This window comes from Stigmatopora nigra, chromosome 17, assembly GCF_051989575.1.
Source record: "Stigmatopora nigra isolate UIUO_SnigA chromosome 17, RoL_Snig_1.1, whole genome shotgun sequence".
In the NCBI taxonomy this organism is placed as follows: Eukaryota; Metazoa; Chordata; class Actinopteri; order Syngnathiformes; family Syngnathidae; genus Stigmatopora; species Stigmatopora nigra.
Genome location: NC_135524.1, coordinates 6,321,474 through 6,346,625, shown reverse-complemented (window position 1 = coordinate 6,346,625; position 25,152 = coordinate 6,321,474). Strand labels below are relative to the sequence as shown.

The 25,152-nt window shown below is 37.8% G+C and overlaps 1 protein-coding gene across 5 annotated transcripts in view; it reads right to left on the bottom strand.

The window, feature by feature from the left end:
• The window catches only part of astn2 (astrotactin 2), a 121,216-nt gene that overhangs the window by 66,362 nt on the left and 29,702 nt on the right, over window positions 1–25,152 (bottom strand). For all 5 annotated transcript variants that reach the window (XR_013329353.1, XM_077736935.1, XM_077736936.1 and 2 more), the window contains exons 3-9: window positions 22,844–23,261; window positions 13,125–13,277; window positions 9,465–9,572; window positions 8,588–8,734; window positions 6,151–6,318; window positions 3,187–3,271; window positions 1,907–1,981 (exon numbers count right to left, since the gene is read on the bottom strand). Coding sequence is in view for 4 of the 5 variants with exons in the window: in XM_077736935.1 (XP_077593061.1) it covers window positions 1,907–1,981; window positions 3,187–3,271; window positions 6,151–6,318; window positions 8,588–8,734; window positions 9,465–9,572; window positions 13,125–13,277; window positions 22,844–23,261 (1,154 nt within the window). In the remaining variant the exon portion in view is untranslated. The remainder of the gene's footprint in view (window positions 1–1,906; window positions 1,982–3,186; window positions 3,272–6,150; window positions 6,319–8,587; window positions 8,735–9,464; window positions 9,573–13,124; window positions 13,278–22,843; window positions 23,262–25,152) is intronic.

Here is a 25,152-nt window from a genome sequence, read left to right as displayed (position 1 = left end):
GTGCCCAAAGTTGGCTAAGATAGCACCCCCCGCAACCCTTGTAAGGATAAGCGGTCTGAAAAATGAATGCATGTTTAATTTATAGTAATATAGTTTAATTTACAGTTACTTCTTTCATTCATCTGTTATGTACTTATAGTTAGGTACTTATTTACTTCCCTCAATGGTTTTTGTTATATATAAATATATATGTCAAATGTAAATTTAGGCATGAAGGGGTTTTTAAATGAGAGGGATGTTGTTTGTTTTGTCTGGAGAAGCTACAAGAGGAAAAATAAAGAAGAAAATCCACAGGGGTCCAACGTGCTTAAGACAAAGAATTAGACGTGGCCTCACTAAGAGAACATATTTTAGCCAGACTTTTTATCAAGGTTCTGTGTGATCTCTATTAGGAGGTGGGAGAAGAGCACTCTAAACAACAACAAAAAGCCCTTATCAAAAATTGCAGATGTAAAATGCCCTACTTGCCAAAAATATTTTCTTGGATGCCACACTTAAGAAACTCGTTAGCATCAGGGAAAAAATATCTATTGGTAACAGACTTAAATAAGTCCTTTTAAATTTGCCACAGTGCTATTTTTCCCCCTTTCAGTTAACCCGAGGAAAGAACTGCAGGCTTCTTCCAAATCTTCCTATCTATACACTCAAATCCCTGCTGAGATTAAGCTTTTTCTTCTATCACCAAGCAGGGCGGTTTGATTTTCTCCTGTTTTGACCCAACATTAACCAATTGGACGACAGCCTCAATGGACTCCGTGCTCAGTAGGCCTTCCTAATTTGTCAATCCAATTTTTTTCCTCGGAATTATGGAAAACCAGACCTGGTCATTGCACTGTATATTGTAAAGGTGTAGTCTAAAACTAAATAAGTTTCAGAGAGGGGAGTCTCACGGCAAAAAGTTATATGTAATATTCACTTTAAAAAAGTGAGATAATATTTAACATTTAAGTTACTTTTTGCGTATAACAATATCTAAAATAATATTTTGATCTTGCAATTATATACAGTTTATTTCACAATATATCATTCTGATATTATAATTGTTTTGGAGGGATTTTATCTCATCTAAAATGTGCTATATGTATTTTTTTTTATTAGCCACTAGATCAGACATGAGCGATCCTCAAGGGCAGCTGTGGGTGCAAACCAATCTAGGACAGATACTTTGATCAACAAGAAGCTTGTGACTGCAATCCACTGATTGCACTTGTAAGACACCAAATTGGTGAAAAGTGTCCTCTTGATGGGTTGGAAAGAAAACCCAAACCCATTGTGGCCCATTGTGGAATAGTTTGCCCACCCCTGCAATAAACACATTCTTGATAAGATAGTTGTTCTTTTGGCAGTGAAATATCTGCAACGGTCACCTTAATTATACAGTGATACCTCTACTTACATAATTTCAGGATGTAAAATACTTTGATATGAAGATTTTTGTTCCAACATACAATAGTTCGAAGTTAGAAAACATCAAAAGAGAAATGGCTTATATATAATTAACAAGGAAATGCCGCAACACTTGCCATAGCCTCATCTTCTATAGCTATTGTTCAAGCCATGCTTAATAGTGATACTACTTCCAGCAACAGCAACCTAGCCGACTTCACAACACTCACGGTGCAGTTTAAACCCATTACAAGGAGTGATGTCCTTTTAATGGCTTACTAAATAATTTTCCTTTATTTTTTGCAAATTCTAGGGGCTTTTTTGTTGATTTCGAGCATTTTCGGGCAGTCCCATTGTCATAAAATCAATAAAAATCAACAGAAAGTGGCCCATAAGAGACAAAAAAAGCAAAAAATATCATGCAACACATGATCGAGAGTAGCATGGCAACATATCATTGGTGACCGGTCGTAGTGCAAAAATAAATAACTATGGATCCTTGAGTCCATCCACAACTCACCTGAAGATCCTTTCTGGGGACTGTTCTCCCGTCACCAGGTCGTAACCTTTCTCCAGGTTAGCATATGGCCAAGGTCTTTGCAGAAGAAAAAGAAAAAGGTGATGTCATTCCACAGCCTCACTCTTACAAGCCAACAACAAATGTATTGTAGCGTACAGAAGAGGATTTATGGCATCTAAATAAAATAGACACGTCAAAAGCTGTGTTTGCACATGGCTTAGATTACTGTCTGTCAACAGTCTTCCGACAAAGCGGTGAATGGAAACTCGATCCGTGGCTGGAAGGGATCCAGCAGATGACAGGCAGAGGTGAATGGCAATGTGAAACATTAAACACTTGCCGCAGTTGGCCGCATGTCTCATATGACTTATTTTATTCCCTTACCATGCTCATGTGAGGTGAGCATTAATGGATTTCAAACACGTGTAAGAAACCTATGCATTTTCCAAATAGGTGATTCTGTATCTTAAATTACATTAATTGTAATTGAGGGGTATATAAAAAAACATATAAAGAACATCCTTCATTTTCAGTTTTAGTCTTAATTATTATATTCTATGAAAAATAAAAATTAAAACTTTTTTTCTGAACTCTAAACAAATTTGTATTTATTACAATTAAAAACATTTCTGTGGTTTGCTTTATTTCACAATTTTCATTCATTTTTAACTATTTTTCAGTTTAATATCTACTTGTATTATTATATTGTTAAAAGCAGTACTATTTTATATTCAACCATTGCTTTATGCATATTTTTTAAACCTTTTCCTTAAACCGTTTTTTCAGCTTTGGCTATGTAGTTAATAGTTTTCCTTTTTGAACAAGCAAAAGATAGAATTATGACATCTAAAGTGAAAGCGACTAACTGTTATCAATAACTCCATTGTTGCTTTAATATTTATTTTGTGCGTCTGAATGATTTTTCAGAAAAAAACGTGCATAGTTCAATGCTATATATTGCACGGCACACCTGATGATAACAGGTTAATCATTTACTCATACCAAAAATCATTATAATGAACATTTACTAGTTTAAAACATTCCATTACTGTTAGCTTGGATTCCTTTAGAGTTTTTAATTATTATTTTTTACCACTTCCGCGAACCAATTGTTTGTGTTCTCAGCCAATCCCTGCCTCTTGTGTGACCCACCTGTTTCTCATTGCCCCCATCAACTTAAACCCTTTGTCATTGTATCTGCCTTCGCAGACCGTCTGTTCATATCCCAGATTTTCTCATCGCCCCCACAATCGCAATCTCATCGTGCAGGCGGTGCTTACCCTTCATTCTGACCCCAGTCACTTCGAACGCAGAGATGTTTATGGACAAGATCTGGGGAATAGCCATCATGACAGCTGCACTCTCCTGAGGAGGAAAGGGAAATGGACGATATATATTTGTTTATTGACAGCAGTTGAATAAATTACCATTTAGAACAGTAGAATTTAATTTACCAGCTTTAGTTTTCACAACAAAAACCTTGACAAGATCTAATCACCATATTCAGAATAAATACTTGATACTGCCAAATAATGATGAATTTAAATGCCAGTGCATATAATTTAGCACCATTTGAGCTATTGACAATGATTTGACTTTAAATTAGTTATATATACGTTTCATTTTATTTTATTCTTTTCATTTGGCAATATTAGTTTGTGTGAACAAATGTCCTGCAATGGCTCTTTTTTCTGTGAGTACCTTTCCAAATTTGGCAGTTTACTTCTACACAATAATCAGATAGTTCTTCTATCTTCGTGCCAATGTATCTAAAAAGGAATTTATGTCCTAGTAAAAAAATAAAATATAAATTTATTAGGGGGAAAATTTTATTAAAATGTCATTAATCCAAAATGAATCCATTATAACAAAGTAGTTAAATTAAGATACACTCAATGTGTTTACTCAATCCAAAGATTGATTGATAGAGAGATTTTTTCCCCCTTACTGCCTCTTAAATAAAGTAAAAGCTACAGAGAATTCATGAGCCTTTTCAGGAAGATGGCATTTGTGGCGTCTTAGGTCAGATTTCGCAGAACACTTGACTGTTCTCAAAATAAATGGGGATTGCCGCACTAGCTTGGCGCACTTTAGGAAGCACAATGGTGGAAAAATGCGTAATGGTCACGCAGGCAACACCATTCACATTTTATCACCTGCTGTTTAATAATTTACTGGTTGAGTTTATAGGCTCGCCACTCGCTCAAGGGAAGACGCGGCAGCCATATAGGATACAGTTAAAGAGCAGCAACAAATATTCCGATTGCCCTTTGTCTGGTAAATGGTGCCTTTCTGAAAAGCAACATAGGAAAGCAATAAAGTTTGGAGAAGGCAGGATAATAGTTGCACCCAAGCCAGCATTCCATATGATAAATAAAAGCAGATGATTTCAAAGCATTGGTCTTGTTATTGTGATATGCGGTTGGATCACATAACCCATAACTAAAAATAAAAAAGTGTATTGTACGTATTATTTGTGGCTTTCTTCTACAAACTCTTATGAATCAACTGTATTACAAGATGTGTGTTTGTTTTGTGTTTTTATTTCTTGGTGCAGACTTTAAGTTTACAAAAACACTAAAGTTTAAGTATTTTAACTCTTACATTCATTGACAATGACAGACAACCAGTCAGGAGGTTGTTTTCAATTTTCCTGCTGTGAATGTTTGTCACAAGTCGATGTGTAATCCAGTTGAAATCAAATGGATTGGACATCTATCCACCCTTGTGATTATAGTCGCCTCCGCACTAATGAGTTTATCTCTAGAAGACCCCAGAACCATTTCAATCCAGTTCAAAAGGATTGGATGTGTATCACCGTCAATGACACTTCAATTTGTCCAAATACTGATGGATACTGGTCATGATTCATAGAACCAAAGTTTCTGTTCACAAATGACAGAAATAGTCATTTTTCGAAATAGATTTCCGAACACAATTTAAACTAGTACTACTCACGAAACATATACGCCATCTTTTTAGCAAAGGCCCTTGTTCATGACGTCTCAAGATGCGGCCTAGGGAGTTTTTTTTTTAATCATTACTTTGTTGTGATTGTGTGGGACGTTATGTTGTGGTGTGGGCAGAGGAGAGTGATGGAAATAGAACGCTCTTGTGAAGAGCACCTTTAATTTTCACTAGCGGACAGATTAGGCCGATCCCCCGAGGAGACGCAACGTACTTGAGGGCAATCACTCATCAAATAATCTTACCGCCAAAAAAGGACAAATGAAAGGGTAAGTAAATTGGGAGAGACAAGGAGACAAGAAGCGTTGATACAAGGAGATTCTCTGAATACAGCAAGCACGATAGAGTAAAGGATTCCAAAATTAAATTATAGAGCGATTACTGCTCTGGCTATGTATAAATAGGTGATCTTTAATGTTGCAAAATCCACAAATTTCATTGGCGCGCATCTTGATGCGTAAGGACGGATGCAAGTATATGTTGCATTAATCCATTATGCATCAGCCATCAACGTGCCCTTGACCACGGTGACATTAATTCACATACATTACAGATGTAATCCATTCTAATGAGCTTAGGTTTGATGTAGTGGGCAAAGAATACCAGCGGGACTTACGCCACTCAAGTAACGGCATGACATTCTGCACTCGAAGCTTTGCTTAGAGTCCATTTAATGTCAGTGCAAATATGCTAAGAAAATGTTTGACTTGCTTAAGTGTGTGAACAAGGAATCAACGACCTTTCTTTCGTGACTTAGACTGTGGATCGTTTTTACTTTATACCCGGAAACACTGGGAGCTTGTACATTCATACAACTGTTCATTCACTATCACCCTCTCAATTCCAATGGCTTGCAGGTCTACCAGTGATAAACTGATTTAAATTCACAGCAGAAGGACGGTTGGACACCAGATGATTTATCATCTTTGGAAGGGTGACAAGTGTTCTTTTTATATAGCAGTGTGCATAGCTGGCGGCCATGTTAGGTAGGGCGACCAGCCATTGCAAACTAGATCTCAAAAGTTACATATTGCACAGCATTGAACCATTATTTTTCAACACTTGCCCATTCGAATATTGTTATTTTAATGCGGTATTCATGCAACACTACCAATATTAATAGGAAGTGACCCAACCAGCATGAAAGAAATCCACATAATTTCCCCAGAAATTGCATTAATTATGAATTAGTGATATTATTCATTTATGACGGGTGGCACGGTGGACGAGTGGTTAGCACGTGGCTGCACAGTTTTGAGATGACCGGTTTCACTAACCTGTATTCTGATCGCAAATCTGCTCGCAGGGGTCAGTAGTCCTCTGTCCGCAGTAGTCTCGGATCCACTGTGTCGTTGAATTGGTCTGATAATAAAGGATGAGCCTGGCTGGGTTGAGCCAGTTTGAAACATCCAAGAAGCTGCCCGTACCGACAACAAAGCTACTACCTGTGTAAAACAAAAAAAAAGAAAAACACATACATACTTATTAAAATTACTTGCTATAATGTTTGTTATTTCTTGCTTGTACTCCAACTCCTGTAGAGCTGCTAAAAAAGTCACAATTTGTTGAACCCCTACCACATATACACAAAAAAACTAAGGGACATTTAATTAGTTTTAGAGTTACACTTACAGTTTTACACGATTACATTTACCTGAGCTAATTTCTTTGCGACACTTTCCACTCCTATGCAGCCACTGTATTAAAATGCAAGCCCTATAATGTGTGTATTTATGGAAGCTCCTTGATAATTGCAGTGGAGGGAATGTGCTTATTGGCACTGAGTTACTTTTCGTTCTTATTCCTCCCAGGCCTATCATTAAACTCTGATCACTGAACAAGATTATCCTTAATTGATGCCAACGACTTTTACTTTCAATGAAGGTGCCCAGGGAGATCGTGCCGAACATAAAGATTCTTTTATGGTTAAAGTAGGTACACCGACAAAGGCATTCGGAGGTAGTGCACGTCGCTTTGTAAAGGTCAGTTTAAAACCTATTCCAGAGTCTCGGTAGGACACAAAAGCAAGCATTAATATTCCCTTTCAAGTCATGGAAGAACGAATACAGATGGAGGTACTAAAACAACCAGTTGAACATAAGGAAAAATAAAAAATCCTTACAAACACATTTTGAGAATAGAAGCCGGCCTGCTGTGTTGGCTTCACTTTGCCAGTAGCAATTATTTCTCCAGCCTTACACTACATTTGGGCATGGGTGAATACTAACGGTGTTCTCTGAGCAGTATATTTTGTCATGCAAACAAGACCTGTGAAATGTAAGATTATTTAACTATTGTAACACTTGATTTTGATTCTTAACAAGATGATTGTGGTATTTTTGTTTCTATGTTCAGTTTTAATCCCATTGCACTGTTGGCTAAGAAGCCAGAGTCCGTTACGGGATGTGATTTAGTTGTATTAATGTAAGAACCTGCATTTTCTTTTCCGTTTTTGTTATTTTCCTCCCAAGAAATTCAATCATTTTTATCAGGAAAAATTGTTTATACGTGGTGTGTAGGAAATTGCTCCAACACTTCCGATTTAAGCCTCTATTTTTCTCCATCAGAACCACGATGTGGGCTAAGTGGATTGAGAGGAGCGGGCGGTAAGTAGCCTATTCTGTTCCTTTGATTAAAAGATTTAACTGAAGACGGCTTTCAGCAAGTGACATGACGTGTTGCCAATAAATAGTTGTGAACAAAGACATTGGAACCAAAAAAAATAAAAAAGGCTTTAGCTGGTGTCGTTGGCTGTGGTGGAAGAGTAAAAAGTCTTGGTTTTAATATTTTCTCCGCCTTTTTTGGCTTTTCCAATTGTTGAATGTTCACACTATGCCAATTTTTTTTTACCATTCTCCTGTCTATTGTAGTGTTGTGTTCCATTAGTCTCTCCTGTCGACATTTGTTGTTTATACCCATACACATCCTTATCACCTGTCTCCAAACTTCCTTCCATCTCTCATTATTTCCCCACCATACAGAATTTCTAAAGTGTGGCTTCTACCTCTGGAAGCTGTGGCGCAGTGGTCTATTCCTCCCAACGCCTCCCTTGCACGCTCAAACAGACAGAAAAACATAGCACTCAACCTCTGTCTAGATTTTTTTGTATTTTTCAGGTTTGTTAGTTTGTATACCTGTCCGCTCACTCCCCCGCTGACATCTATAAGCTTTTAGAAACTGCTGCTTTTCTCAGTTTCTGTAGCTCATAATTTTTTTTGCAGGGGAACAACAACTAAAAAAATAATCATTTTCATAAAAACTTCAGGATCTTTCCAACTAGAAGGGAGGGGAACCATCGACTTATTGAACAATTTAAAGTATCCAGTAATATAATTACCATGCCATCATATTGTTGCCGATATTACCTCTGTATTTTTGGCAGTGATATGAAGTCTGAAATATAATATGATGTTGTCACACTATTCTTAGCAGCACTGCATCACTGCCTATTGCATAGTGACCAAATATGCATTTTTCCTGAAAGGAAAAAGTTTTATCATTTATTTATTTGACTGTTCATTGAATGATTTTTTGAGATGTCATATCCTGGGAGAAAAATATCGGGAATATATTTTAGAGACCTATATTCAGCCTAAATGTATCGTGAAGTGACCTTTGCTACATATATTGATTGCTAAGTCATTTAAATCTTCGGCCAAGCATTGATGACTGGAAAACCAGTGCGGACCCATACCATGAATGGCTTCTACTTACCATCTGCGACAAAGTGCTCAGGTACATGGAGTGTGACCTTGACTGTGAGTGGGCAGGAATCCTGCGTGGCGTAGACAATGGCAACAACACAGGTGCTGATGGTAATCAGCGTCAGGGTGACCTTGTTTAGAGGGCTGTGAGGTTGTCCTGGAGGGAGACAAGAGACAAATTTGGACGCTTTTCTCAATTTCCATTGACCGTAGTCTTCAACCAATAAGCAGATATCTCTGGATATCTATGTCCTTATCAAAATGCACTTATAAAATACACATTGAGATAAGATCCTGGTGGATGAGTGATTGGTGTCGACCTTAGAGTTCTGCGATCGAGGGTTTTATCAAAAGTGGATGCTCACTGTGCGCAGTCCCTATTTTCCAAAGTGAAGATACAGGAATGTCCAATTCTCTGTATTTGACCGTGCACATGATAGTACAGACGCTTCAACTGGCTGTGTAGTTTTGCATCTTTGTAAGCTGTTTGTAAAACCCATGACTTAGAAAGATCTGAAGGTCAATGACAAGGGATCAGGAATGAGGATGGTGAATGAATGAAAGTGGGAAGGGACAAAAAGTGTTCAGCCTTGAGGAAAAGTGCTGGGCCAGCTAATCCCCTAGGGGTTGCGGGTAATGTCACAGGGCTTGAGAATGGGGTCTCTCAATTACTATAAAAGCCTACTGAGTAGACAAAAGAATGTGCACCCACGCTAGCAAACATTTGCTTTATGGACGCAAACCCGACACACTTCAGTGTTTGTACACGGGAGCGCCAACAGCAAATGTGTGTTCAGGCTTAAGAGCTTGACGTGTTTATCTTTAAATTCCTTCCCCTTGCTCATCCTTCCCATCTCACGGTGACTGCGAGGAATCTTCCTTCTCACCTTTGCTGCGTCGCCGTCCTCTGTTCTGCTCGGTGTAAAACTTTATCTGGTTGTCATCCTCGGGCTCCGACCCTGATTCTCCTTGAGGACCAAACAAGTCTGCGGTTCCTTGAGGAGATATGGTGGGATGGTTAGGAGTGAAAATTAAAATAGGGAATTAATCAGTTGATGATTAAGGGACAAGAGTGATCATGCATTTTATAAAGTAACAAGAAAAAGCAATTTCTAGAGTAATTGTGGAGAGATGCTATGCTTCACTGATTTTAAACCCACTGTCTTCATTTGAATAGAGCTGGCATTTATTTCTTACTTGATAAAAGTTTTCCCATGTTAAGAAAATGTTCTGAGAGTGTTACAAAAATCAGAAAAAAAATAATACTCAAACCGCTCCAGTAGCCTGGAAACACAATTGACTTGTCATCTACAGTAGATCTGACAGATCGGACACACACCCTCTATCATAACCCTCCAGATATTATCAGCCCAACTCTCTTAAATGGCAATTATCTCTTTTAATGGAAAGGGAGTATTAGGAGAAGTCCGACTAATCTCTAGCAGCAAAAACTATTAATCGTTAAGGTTTTTTGAGTAAGAATACAATGCTATACCAGATGACATGGATCAGCAAGATTGTCATAATCAGGTTATCCTACTTCATCAGGAGAAAAAAAGATAGGCATCACATCTTTAACCTCCTAAGACCCATACTGTTGGAAGGCATGTATTTTTATTTAATTTCCAATATATAATTTGGGGGATGCTTTACAAAGCAAAGCTACTCACAAATATTTAATTGTTTTCTCTTCACATTAAGTCACAAAGTGTGCAAGCTTTGAAATATTTAGAAAACATGACTATTTTGCCCCTAAAAATTAAGCTTTTGGCATTGAATTGGACGTTTAGTGCTGTGAATGGCAGTACAATATGGTCAATATTTAAATATTTCTGTGGATGTCTTTGTGATTACACAAACATTTTTTTTGATTACATTGGAAGGAAACATAGGAAAAAAACTTTGTAAAACATAACTGTACTTTTCAGTTAAAGGTTAGCGTTCTTCGCATGATATCTAATCCATACTGTTGCATATTAATGTATTTCACCTCTATTTCTTCTATGAAAAAGCGACATAATTTCCCTAGGCAAAGCAATGTCTCTTCCTCATAGGCAATATGATTATGTATCAATAAAATTTGTGAAGGGTTGAAAGTTGCTAGACAGTACGAGTTAGTTTAAATGTAATTTCTTATTCAATAAAATCCACTATGTCTTTACTTCAAGAGGACAAATAAACAAGTTGAGCAGACATTTCTGCACCATATAAGAGAAACACATAATTTGTAGTTTCTACTATGAGCATATATATATTGCATTTGACGGCTCATGTTCCTAAATACTGCATGTTTATGAAAGGCTTTTGTGCACACGGGCATGCAAAGTTTGACGTGACTTCGGTGGCACTTTGATTTTGATTTTTTTCCCTTAAACCCACAGATGTTGGAATTATAGCAAGTGTCAACTCGAGTCTGTTTTTCCAAGTGCGTTAGTCACGCTGAGAGCACGTGCGCTCGTCTAGGGACAAAGTGAGCGCGTAAATGAAGCTGACAGCGGCAGCGGCCCTCACATGGCTATAATCACATTAGGGCGACATCCCAGCCTCTCTGACACTAGCTAAATATGTCCTAGTCAAACTCGATGCAAGACAGCATGTAAGATCACACACAAAAGGGGGGAGTATGCAGATTAGTCACTTGTATGCACAACATGGCATCTGAAAAGCTGATAGGGCTAATAAGAGCAGTCTGCGTTTTAGAAAAATTCCCCCCAAAAAAAAAACATCTTAGGCTTTACGAAACAACGTATCTTGACGGCTGTCATAATTACTTAATTGACTACTAAATTATTCTAACGTCATTCATCTTTTACTATTTTGAATGTGCAGAGGAGAAATTAATAATCAACTATGTTCTATGAATATTCCCTAAATCCTACACACTTGCAAGTTTGTTTTTTTATGGTCAAGCAATGTTGTAATGGAAATGAATGGCATTTCAAAGTAACCTTGAAATAATCTCCACGGAAATGAATGCATTTCTTTTCACGTGACTAGTGGTACATAACATGTGTTTTTTTAATCTGACTGTGAACAGCCTATGCTGAATTTTTTAGACTATAGTTGTGTAAAAAAAATGGTAATATGTTACATTAAGAAGTTCCTATTTTGTCTAATTTACTAATATTTAATGTGTAATTAATGTTAAATAAAAAAACTGCCTCAAAAAATGTTTTTATATCTGTTTCTTAATTTTGTCCACCTGATTTTTCATACGATGTAAAGCACTAATTGCTGTGAGTGTAATGCAAATATTTTTTGACATTGCTTGCCTTTTAAACCTTTAACTTCTCTAAGAAACTGTGTCTTGTTACTGAAATTGCATGTGTATGAGTCATCTATATATTCATCCATCCATGTATAAGTCATTACCCAATGTTGCATAATGAACCGTACGTTTAAGTATGTAAATCATATTTGTTGTGCGATAACTTGCTTGGAGGTTTTGCTGGCATGTACTTCTAAAGAGGATCTGGTAAGACTGATATCAAACCCAAGCACAGCCTGCTAGAGAGCATCTGGTGGGCTTCCGATTCAGGGGGGAAAAAGGATTTAAAGTAAATCCCGTGTTTAACTTCTGATGCATCTGACCTAGGTGTTGTGCTGTTCCGCATATTTTTGCACGCATGCATGATGGCCAAAACAAATACAATTTGTCAGAATGCCCGCCTACTCACAATCTTTTGCGACAGTGGCTTAATCAAAACAAACCATTGTCATTGCAACACAACTCCCAACACATCTATCATATTTGATCAAATAATCAAAGATATATTTCATCATCCACATGTATGGGTTTAAATCAGTTATGTGAAAAGATCCTGATTTGTACCAATTTACAAAATGTGTGGGAAAATATCTTGGAATAGCAAAATCAAACCATTTATTTCAGAGTCACTTTAATGAATTCACATAAGGTGATTTGTTATGTGACACTAGAAAAGGTACATATGGTGGCAGGATGTATTTTCCCCAACATATGGAAAATAACACCTACTCAATGGCAAAAGTGTATCAGGTACAAACTGATTTTATATTGATTACTATTATTAAATGTATATTTAAAATGAAATTAGGATGGTAGAAAAAAGATGGGATATATATAGTAGTGCACACAGGTGTGAAACTCTAATCTTAATGTTTTGAGGAGTCTACGTGAAAGATGGTTGGTATAGCAAGAAACTGGGGTAACACATGCTGACACAGGAGTGTGAATTTATCATGCCGATGCAAAACTCCAAACCAGAATTTTAATGACACTACAAAGTAAGGGCAGGCGAACAGCTGTGGGGCTGAGCTGAGCAGACAAAAGTGTATTTGGAATTTTCCAGGTGAGCGACTATTAAGACCCATTGTGCTCCTAATGTCTCAAAAAGTGGTGCATATTTATACTGAAATGTATCATATGAGGTCACTAGAACACTTTGTATTTGTAAACTGCGTTTGGTATCGGGAGAATCTTGATCAGATGACTCAAAAATATGTGACAAGGACATCCCAGTACATATTTACAGGATATGCACATAAATTCTGGTATGCTTACTTACCCCTGTTGAGGCTGGGAATTCTCCTGCGGCCAGTAGATGAACTGTGGGTAACATGCTGGTAGCGAGAAATGTCTGGCGGAGTTTTGGGAACACGGAAGCTGTCCTGGAACCGCTGCATCAAATCTTCCACTGCTTCCCTGCTTGGGTCAATATCTGTGCGAGAGAATGACACGAGTAAAAATGTGAGCAGTATCAAAACTGTAAAAATGCTTTTTTATGAAATTTGGGTGGGGATTTTATTTAAAGTTAATTCCAGGGTATGCTTAAAATAACTTGTTTTGACTTGTTTAAACATATACATCTATACCATATATATTTACACACACGCGCACACTTTTTTTTTGTTTTTTGGGGGGGGAGGTGGACTAGGGCGTTCAAAGGATTTCATCAATTCAGGATTGCCTCATTTGTCAACAAGGATTCTGCCAACACATCCTCGTGTGGTTCGGTCTTAGTCATTCTGATTGATGACTCTAGAACACCTTGCTTTGGGCAAAGTGACTGTATAGTTAAGAGAAAAAGCTGTTCTGCTCACTTTCAAACCACAAAAGATCAAAAGGGAGGGTATCAAAGTCAGCTGCCATATTGCAATGATCGTGCAAAAAAAACTAAAAGATGCAATTTTGGAAGAAATTGCATCTTTTGGGGATAGTTTGCCGTCTCTCTAATGGGTCACTTAATGTAGATTTTCCATCACTTCCTTTGGGTCATTTTCGATCCAATCTATTTTGACTGTTATTATCAAAGCAAAGCTCCCCAAAATATGGACCAAACCTGTAAAGCTTTAAAAAATATAGGAATATCAGCATTATATTTTATACTTTTTTATCATATTGGTGCTCGATGTGGTTACTTTTGGAATAGTCACATATTTTTCTTAGTACCGTGCTTGCTGTGAATTAAACCACTAGGAAAACATGTCTGTTGAGAAGAATTACTTCTCTTTAGAAACTAACCAGAGTAACAGAGCATTTCTGGAGATAACTACAGTGCTCACTTTCATACAAAAACATTATGTTTGCTGGTCGGAAATTATGAAAATCATCCCACTTTTCTATAATTGAACACCTTTGCAATTCCAAATGTTAGCCCATGTTTGTATGTTCACATTGTTTTGAACATAGCAAATATAATTATACCGCACTTTAGTCTAAATTCCTCTGTGCGAGTGTTATAAATTTGCACATTCAAAACAAGATCACTCGGCTATTTGCAAACCCCCCCCCTTGGCTTTCATAAACACTTTTTGATCTATACATCTAAGAAAAGTGGGTTCTCTGCAGGAAATCAATTTGGATCACAATCAAGCACTTCAGTAAAAGGCGAAGAAAAATTAACGCTTAAGTGAATAAAATGTCAAAATGCTCTACAAATTTAAAATATGCAACAGTTAAATGGCAATTAATACAAACAATCTATTTAGACTCTGGCGTACTTAATGTACTGTATTGGGTTCCTTAATTAAATCAGATTCAATAATGCTATTGCTCACATAACTACAGAAATGAACAGTGGGAGTGAATTTTCCTTTCACTACAAATGTAGGCAAAGAATATTCATTAGTTTCTTTGAATGAATTAGATACTTTTATTCTGACTATACTGGATTCGAATCCAGGACCCCATAACTGTGAGTCCGACACGGTAACCTCTCAGACGCCGGCAGGCAGGGAACATATGAATATAAATAATTTATAAACGACCCAAAAATGCCACAACAGTGACTCATGGGAAACCAACGCATGTTCACACAATTTGCCTAGAAATCCCATTTTCTAGTTGTATTTATTAGATTATGCAATGAAAAGTCAATCTGAAATAAAAACTAAAAAAGTGCCTCTATGAATGAAGTCCACTGAACATTTTCAGTTTAAAAAAAATATACAGCTCATTCTGGTGGTGATGTCAAATTATATTTGAAGATTTCTAACTAAGGAACTGAATATATCTATTTTTAAATCATGGTTAATTACACTGGTCTACAAGCAAAAGGCTTTCTGGATAAAAATGCCAAGATAACTATGTTTTTTTCATACAGCACTGCAAACCGTAAAAAGGTACGATCAAACTACGGTGTGTTGCTGAAACAATTCATCCTGCATCCACGCCTTCATCCATCTACCCAGCTATCTGCCCATCAATCATCAATAATGCTTATCCAGTGCAGGGTTGCAGGGGGGCTGGAGCCAATTTCATCCTCCGTGTCAGTGACTGACGGATACGATTTTTTGCAGCTTTTCCTTCCAAGAAATCGAATTATTCAACGCTTCTCTCAACCAGAATCCCTCTTCAACTTGTGCAATATTAATGTCAATGTATCACCTGTATAATAGTCTTTTATACTTAGTAGTCAATAAGTGGTACCTTGGAAAATATAAAAATTCAGTTAATACAACTAACAGTGTTATAACTTATGCATTAGATAAATCTGTTCTTTCATATTCACAGGAAGAAAAAAAATGTTCAGAGATTCATGACGCTTTGTTCCATCTGATAAAATAAAAAGACATGAACTTACTGCTCCCAGAAGAGCATAATGAACAAAACTGAGAATAAATTTAACAGAATTGCGAAGACAGCCTACGGAATTGCTGCTTGTAGACACAAAACATTTAACCACACCTATCTTTCTAACGCTTCAATAATAATAGTTGACCCTTACTTCTCTGACTCAGAATGGAATGTTTCCTTTTCGCTTAAAGTCAGCAAGCTTAAATAACAATCGGTAGTTCTCCCACCAAGCCTTAGACCCTTAGGCATACTGAAGCAGTTAACAATGATGTTCTAAATCTGGATTATAGTGCTTTAAATCGACTCATCTACAGGTTAAGAGTTTTCAGGAGGTCAGCAAGATTTCAAATGTAGCCTGACTTCAATCTCCCCTCTCGTTTCTGACGGAAATCATGCCGCTCACTAATGTATACAAGAATTCGCTAAATATTACTTTATTTTCACATTTCACACATTTAATTCTGTACCACACAGCAAGTTGTGCTGCAGCACAAGTTTTAAACACACTAAGTAAATGATAGAAAATTGTTAAACACTATTCAAAAATAAATGTCACCAAAACTCACACATCATCCATAACTATTGGAATTGTACCACTGCTGTTATGGTGGCCCGGGTTCGATTCCCCCATGTGGATTGCGTCAGGAAGGGCATTTGGGGTAAAACGTTGATGTCAAATCGAATAGGCGATTCTACGGTTTCGCCATAGCGACCTTTGAGGGGATGAATTGAAAGTCCACCAACTTTTTCACATGCATACTTGTGCTGTTGATATCAGTCTTTATTCTGGTGTTCCATTTCCAGCTGGGATCTATTTGTATTCAAGCAAGCTGAGGCAGCCACAAGGGAACTGGCTCACATAGTTTCTGAAAACCATTGGTACCCTGCTGTTTTAATTTGAAGCGGAAAAGTCTACATAGTGGAGAAACAAAAATTCCAACCTGATAAATTACAACTTTACTTTTGTTTTTCTTTCAGTGTTGCCAGTAATTCACACAGCCACACAGAGCTCAGGCTTGGTAATCAAGTTGCGTCAGTGCTGCCTTGTTTTTGCCTTCTCCTTCACGCCTTGGAGAGCAAATGATGGCGCTGCCAATCGATAAGGATGAAATGAGTGTTTTAAGCCAAAGCCTTTGATTCCCTATGTGAAATATCCGACGTGCCAGTGTTCCAATAGAAGAAATTGAGTGTACCAATCTGAGGAAGCACTCATGCCGCTGCTTCCAGAAGCGACAGATACATGAGAGTGGGCTAAGCGGCAAGACGATCACAAAGACAAAGACCAAATTGTTGGTAAGACAAAGGATGCATGATATATGGAATGTCTAAAAAAGACGGGAAACGAGAAATGAGGACCGAGCAGTGTTGAGGCAAGCAAGGGAATACATACCGTGCTGCAAAATATCTGGAGTTTTGAATATTTTATCCTCCACTATTGCATTAGTGGGTCCTGTAGAGTAGAATTTGGAAATAACCACATTTCTTACGAAATAGCAATCCAAACACTAGCCAGTAGCCTAGGATCACAAAGTCAAATAAAATATAATATAATAACTACATATATGACATGAATACACTGAGAAAAACAATACAAGACTCAAAATCAAGCACTGATTGAAATCACAATACCTACTTTTAATTAGAAAGCACTTTCCATGCATGGTGTGCTTTGCATAATGAAACAGAAGCAGTGCAGATGCCTCATGTTTTTGCGAATCTAGTATTGTGCACATGGACATATTTTGTACTGTTTTGGTTTTAAGACGGATGCCTACATGCTTTAGAAAAATGAAATGAAGTGTAATAAAAATAAGGGAGATGAGCATGAACATGAGGTCTAGCTATGAAAACAAACTGTATTTTAAACTGGCTTTTTTCTTTTTCTTTTTAGCCATGGATAGTGTGGGGAGACCGTTGAGAAATCACCAATAGCATCACTCACCTTCAGATGACCTAAAATAGTTAGGTAAGAATGGAAGTTGTGAGTGTCATTATCATAACCTGATACAGTTAATTTTGGAATATTGGACCATTTAGCCACATGATTGGGATAGGAGTTGACCCGGTAAAGTTTTGTATTTCAGTCAAAGAGAAGACAATTTTGGTAGTGAACTATCAGTTTCGTCATTAAACTGACATATTTTTAAAACGATCAATACCCCATTGAGATGCAAAATATCAACATGTATACATATTGTCACACCCCTAATCAGCACAACACTAAGGTGGTTCCATTATTATTCTTATAGCTATCATTTTCCTCAGAGATTGCAGATGAGAGATAAGATATGGTTATAGTGTACAGGATACATGACAATCGTAGAGACACATGCAGCTCACGATCCCATGGGCTAACGGTTGAATAAAGAATAGGGAATAGGCCAAGGCAGTGAGTCTTTGTCTCAAATTTCTCACTATCAAACAAGGAAAGGACTGCAGTCAGTTCATTCCCAATCGTGCTGCACTACAAAGCAACACAATGTGTCAAAAATTCTCTCGCTGACCTCTACTTCTAATATTTTTATGGGTCGTAAACCGGAAACCGACAAGCTCAAAAGCATCCCAATGCTTTTCGGTGCCACCGGGGAAAAGATGGAAGATGATGGAGAGTGTGCTCTATACTATTGCTGGCACTCCCTACTACTCCTGAGGCAACGTTCACATTGATGACTGCTCACAGATCAGAGAGGCACTGCATTCAAAAGGTACATTCTGAGCCAGACAAAGCAATATTTTTTGTATTGAAACCTAGACAGCACACTGTTTTTAATTTGTGGGCTGCTGTAGATAAGATAGACGCAAAATCCATGCGGACTCGGTGCCAACAAGTCAACGAATGTTAACTACGAGTGACAAACTAATTTAAATTCATAGCCACGTATTTCTGCCACATATCCCCATGAATGGCACTAATTACATTCTTTTACAACACATACTTGTGCAGCATCAAAGACCAGTCTTACTTTTCCAAAGATATTGCCATTTAGCCATTACTGAAGAAAGCTAGTCCAAATCAGAGTATTTTTGCACAAACCGAGTTATTATTCTCATGATATTTTCAACTGCATGTTAATTTTCAAAACGTATGCTGCTGCACCTGCTCGGCTCTATAATTGAACACAAATGGGTAAAAAAAATAACTTCCAAGTGTCACAGAATGAACAGGAAGTGAGCCAGAATGCACATGAGAAAATGACCTGGAATCAACAGAATGTGACCTAAAATCAACAGTTTGGAACCCAGAAACTACCTCTAAAATTAACCACAATATCAGCAGGAAGTGACTTTTGCAATCAAATGGCCTATCAAGATCGCACATTTATGCATTTCAAATCTTGGATAGTTTTCAATACTTTAGACAAACCTAATACTTTCATGGTTTGTATAACGGAAACATTTTTTTCCAATGATGATTTCCTATTCCCCATCTATGAATACTGGGATTTTAACACAAGATTTCAGGTTTGCATCATTTCCTTATCACTGGAAATCTGGCAGTTTCAGTGGCCTGCTTTGTTTGTTGCCTCACTCTGCTGCTCTTGCCAGCACTTGGGTTTCTTGAGGGTCTTGCCGCTGTTTATGTCGCATGGATCCCGTGCTATCTATAGCTCGCTTCTTTTGCCACAGGGCCACAATAAAATATGGATGTGTCCCTTCACACTGAAGGAGGATGAAGAGGTAAAACCAAACTCAGACCTACTGCAGACAGGTGGAAACTTAACTGGGATCAATGTGAATTAACGCATCTTAATAGGACTGGGTATAAACTCATCATGCTAGATTATTGATACAAGGAATTTAATACTATTATAATAATCACAGTGAACAAATGGCAGCCAGACTAAACATTGACAAAATAAACTTCATTCTAAGATACAACTGGAAGTATTACAATGCAGCCAAAATCTGAATCCTAAGTCTGCATATTTTTTTGTAGTAGATAAATGTCATAATGATGAACAAAAAAGGGAGGTAAAACTATAAACATTCTCTTATTTTCAATTGTTTACAACCATTCGTGCGCATCCACTCACCTATTTCAGGGTATTCGATCAGCCTACCATGCGTGTTTTTGAGATGGGGGAGCATGCAACTCCACACTGGAGATGAACCCTCAATGTCAAAACTGTGAAGCGGAACCATCGTGCACCGGGCTGCCCTAAACTAAATTATGAAAATTAATTGAGAAAAGGGTGGCACGGTGCCCAATTATGAGCACGGTTCATTCCCACACATTGGCCTCCCTATATGGAGTTCCCATGTTGTGCCTGGGCTTGCGTGGGTTTTCTCTGGTTTCCTTCCAAACCCTCAAGAACATCCAGGGTAGGCTGGTTGAACACTATAAATTACCCCTAGCTATTAGTGTGAGCGTGTATGGTTGTCTGTCTCATTGTGCCCTGAGATTGGTTGGCAAGCAACCTCGCCTGTCCCCCACTTATTACCCATAGTTGGCTGGGATAGGCTTTAGCACTGTGTGTAATGTGGCTGGCCACATCTAGCCCACAGGATGCCAGCTTGACGCCTGTGGTGCATACCTATATTTATTAAAATACAACGAAAGGCAGTATTAATTTCTGAACTTGGAAGCCTGCTTATAGAAATGACAGTGTTTTTACATGAAAAATGAGTGAGTAGCTCTTTAAATAACGCCTTGAGCATTCATCTGACCATGCATGACTATAATGTCGCATTACCCCATGTCTAATTAAGTCCCTTTGGGATAAGAAAGTTAAATCAATTAACAAAGTAAAGTCCATCTTGCTCCGCAGGGAGGGAGGTATTGTGCTGATGCCAGACGGTTGAAAGAAAAGCAGCCGAGCAGAAAACACAAATGTTCGGTCTTAAAATTTGCATGCAATTTTGATGGCCTTTGTAAGTGGCCCATTGCAATTTTAAAAGTTAAAGGGATCAAATGGACACGTGTCCTTCTCATTCATGTGCAGACGTCGGCAGTATGTTAAGTGCAGCCAGAACACTCTGCTGAGCCCGCTTTGACCAAAACCACAATTTGAGATAAAAACACAAATAGTTTAAAGTCTTCAGTGTGGTTGGCGATAATAGATGGCAAATTATGTGCCCAGCTTTAGCATTTTTAAATGAGTCCATCACTAGTAGTTGTCCAATCCATTAGAATGGAGAACCTGTATGAACACTGCCAGCCCTTCCAGTTCAAACCATTAGGATGTCTATTGCAGTCAAAGGAAGCCAATGAATTTAAAAGAAAGATCTACATCACTACATTGAGTGCTCAACATCCCATCCGCTACACATATAATTGAAATCGACTCCCCATCATTTTTTTCTAAAAAAGCACACTCAGCAGACAATTTATAAATGTAATTTTCCTGCAACCTGTCATTGGTCAACATGTGATTCCAGGAAGACTGATGTTGCTTTGTATTGTAGTAAATTAACCTAATTGGCTTTGTGTACAATGAATCATCTCGTGTATTTGAAAAAGTGGCACCATGTTGTAATTATATTTGCATAATGTCTTTGCACTCCAATTCCACAGAGTCCTACTCTGTGTATTGTATTGTGCAGTTTGCAGAAATCATTTTCAAACAAAGCATTTTTTGGTTTAAAAACAAATAATGAAAAATGGGCATTTTTCAGTCTCCTTACCAATTATGTCTTTTGTGTTATTTTTTTGTCAAACATTAAAATTCACAGCAGTGGAAAGTAGCATGCTAACTTAATTATAGCTCTGGTAAATGTCATTTTGTGGGCGAAATGCAAAATCTACCGCGATTCAAAAGAATATCACTGAAAGGTTCACGCAATCATCTTGCATATATTGATTGCGGTGAATCCATCTGTACTGGGAAGGGTTTTTATTTTTATATTTTTGTTTGCCCTGAACAACCTACATCTGATGGTGGATCAGATTTCTATAAAGTCTTCATTTGTCAATCCCATATCTGGACTTCCTGGCAGTGTGCTTCTGATTTACCCTGAAATAATTCCCACCTGCCTATAAATGACCACATTGGTTTCTCAGTTGCCTGGAGGAGGGGTTGTTAACGGGACGCTTTGCAGAGTAAAGCTCCCTCAATATATTATTTATAGTTTTCTCCGTCCACTCTATCCCAGCCTGCACGCTTTGGCCGATTGACACAGTTCCAATCTTACTAACATTTCAAAAAGTCACGCGAGGCAATATCTTTGTCAACCGTACCTTTAGCATTCACAAAATGCATTAATTGTTACCCCCACCCAAAAATAAATTGAATTGCAAAATTAACAATTCTACTATATAAATAATTGTATGGGTGGAAATGTGACTGATAAAAAGACTATTTCAGCTACCAAATGTTTTTTATATGTCAAGAATCCCTCGGTCTGTATTTATTTATTTAATGAATAGAAAACCTCAACAAATAAGGCACACACTTCACCTTGAGCTGGAATTGCCATGGCAAAGTAAAAAAAATGGAACTTCAGCCCGTAATCGTTTTTAAGTTGGTTCATTTTTGTTAAGAGCCTCCTGAATAGGACATTTTGTTTAAAATCAAACCTAAAAGAAAGATTATTATGCCGATCAACCTAAGAAAAACATTTTGAAGGAGATAGCCAAATGCATATTCCCTACTATATTTGACCAAAAGTGAGTGGTAGATGCATGTTGTCCTTAGAGAAAATGTGGGCGGTCCTAACCAGAGCCAATGTTAAGTTGCAGCTTGTCCATCTGGGAGCTTGGGCATGAAAGGAGTACAACCAATACGGAGCGGAAGTTGATTGAAATAAAATGACATAAATTGGCAAGTATAGATGTGCAATCTGTTTGAAGTGGGAGGGATCAACTGGATAGGACAACTATTAGTGGCAATTGGTGTTAAGGAGGAAAAGAGCCAAATGGTTAGTCGTTTATCATCGTCTTTGGCACTGAGAGGGTTACTTACGGTAAATATAGCAAATTTATCAATAATGACCCCCTTCATGTAAAATTTATATACTATTAATACTATTCTTAGTTAAGGGTTTTCCATTGTAGTCTTTTTTGTCTTAAAGGGTAAAGGAAAAGTAGTAATAAAAATAATTATCGGAGGAAAACCTCATGATTTAATAAATATATAATAAATATAGTGTTAGGGAAGGAAAAGGAAATCATCTTGGAACAAATCAGAAAAGGCATTTAAATTTAATATTAGATTTTCTAGGTCACCTAATTATTCAGTATTACTCATGAGATAACACTATCGCACTTACTTCGTTTGTGAAAAGAATGCGTGAGGTCATCCTCCTTGACATCTTCCCCGTAGTCGACGCCGATTCCGTAGTCCTTCTGGATCGTCCCGTCATTCACTTTGTTGTGCAACTGGTTCGGAGTGGAGTTCAGTGAGCGTCCTACGGGATCCTCATCATCACAGTCGTAATCGTCAAGGATCGGCGTCTCGCGGATGGGCACGCCGATGACGGAACTGCCGTGCTGGTGGCCGCCCCGTGACCCCCGGTAGCTGTCCCGGCCCTGGGGTCCGAGCAGTACCGAGGGGATGTAGTGTATCTCGTGGGTGGCCTCCGTGCTGGCGCTCTTTTGGGGGATCCTGCGGCGCTTGCACCATCGGTGGCGGGTGTATAGGACCAGGGTGAAGAGAAGGATGAGCAAGAGCAGGGCGATGAGACCACCCTATGGACACATTGAAAATACATAAAAAATAAATCTGTAATCCATAAACTAAATTAAGAATCAAGAATGCCACTAAAACAACGCTAGTGACCCAAAATCCACAGCGAGGAGATAATTAAATCTAAATGAACAAGTGACCCGAAATGAAGAGGGGATTACCCAAGAACGCCACCAAAACAACAATATGAACCCCCAATCAACAGTAAGCGAGCCAAGAAAGCCACCAATAAAAAAAGAAGTGACCCAAAATCCACAGGTACAGACCTAAATGACCTATACCTAAATCGAATGACTGGAATGAAGAGCGAGAGACACAAAATAAAAATCCCCAACATGAACAGTTAATTAAAATCAGGAGGGAATGACCTACAATCAATTGAAGTGACCTGGAAATGCGCCAAAATCAAAAGAAACTAACCTTGAATGGATTAACTTTATTTCTTTATTTGAATTCAATAAAAGTAAAAAGGCATGAGTCTCCAATAAAGCTGTCCAGCCACCTAAGTCCCACTGCCTTTCCCAATGATAGAAAACCACGATCCGTGTAGGTAGCATTGGACATCATCCATTGATGTTACAGTATAATATTTATTTTGTGTTTATTACTGTTTAAGAAAGAACATTATTTGTTTGTTACATTTTCCAATGTAAATATGGAAAATAAAACACATTTACGCTATTTTAAACAGGTTCACTTCATCTGGGCAAATATTGGTGTCATTTTCAACAGATTGAGATTGTGAGAGACCAATGTGATTATAGAGTGACATATGTCTATAATACCATAGAAACGTGGAATAAGGTGTTGTGAAAGAAACCTGTTTGTGCAAAGTAGATGAATGCATGGGCTAGTAACGGAAAACGACCGCATAAAGAAACTGAACTGTAAATAAACATTCAGACGGGGAGGGTCATTCATCACAACATTTTAAAATACAATAATCACGAGGAAAAACAGCACCCTCCCTCTCCACTCTCACCTCGTACGTGTGTATATGCCTATAAATCATGCTGTGCCGATATGGGGAGGCGGCCTTAGGCCGATTGGTGGCAAAGACAAACGTGTTCATTAATCTCCTTCCAGATGCATAACAACCATGCTGCATTTGCTTTTGTTTTGAAGTAAACCAACATTTCTTATGGCAGTAACAGGAAAATAAAGAGAAAAATTATCAATGCAAACATTAAAAAAGGGGAGGTTTATATTTAGAATACACAAATTAAACAATGCCTGTCCTGGGAACATAAATGGGAATATGAATGGTGGGGAATGGAATGTGTCAAGTAAGACACAGTGCTTAGGAGCAGTGGTTTAATTTCAGCTGTCAGTCCGTCTGAGAGTAGATGAGTAATGAGCAGCGTGGTTTCCAATAATTCACTTCCAGTGCAATTTCCTGTACAGCCTTCATATTTTTTTAAAATATTGCTTTCATTCCTGATGAATATGGTACAAGCTTGTTGTCTCAAGATCACTTTGTCAGAGAATGTAATCATTCGTTGGATGCTGTTGACGGTGATAGACGTCCAACTCATATTGACTGAGGGGCTAATTAACGAAGCTGGATGTCACTTTTGACTTTTGGAGTACAAGCCATTCATTTTATCAGTGTTATTTACTCATTAATATTGATTAATTCATTTGATGAACCACTTTTTTTGAACACAGAACCCCAGAGTTGTGAGGCCGACGTGCTGGGAGACAAAATACGCCTTAAAAAAATAGTTTAATAATAAAACCTCACTTGATCCCTAAATCAGCCTTAACAAATATAAAAAGCTACATAGATTTCACAGTCAGTAAATGTTATTCCATTACATTTCTGATATGATTTCCTATTTGCATTTTCTGTTAAAAATAAAAATCCACCAGTGAACTAGAATGACTTCTCCT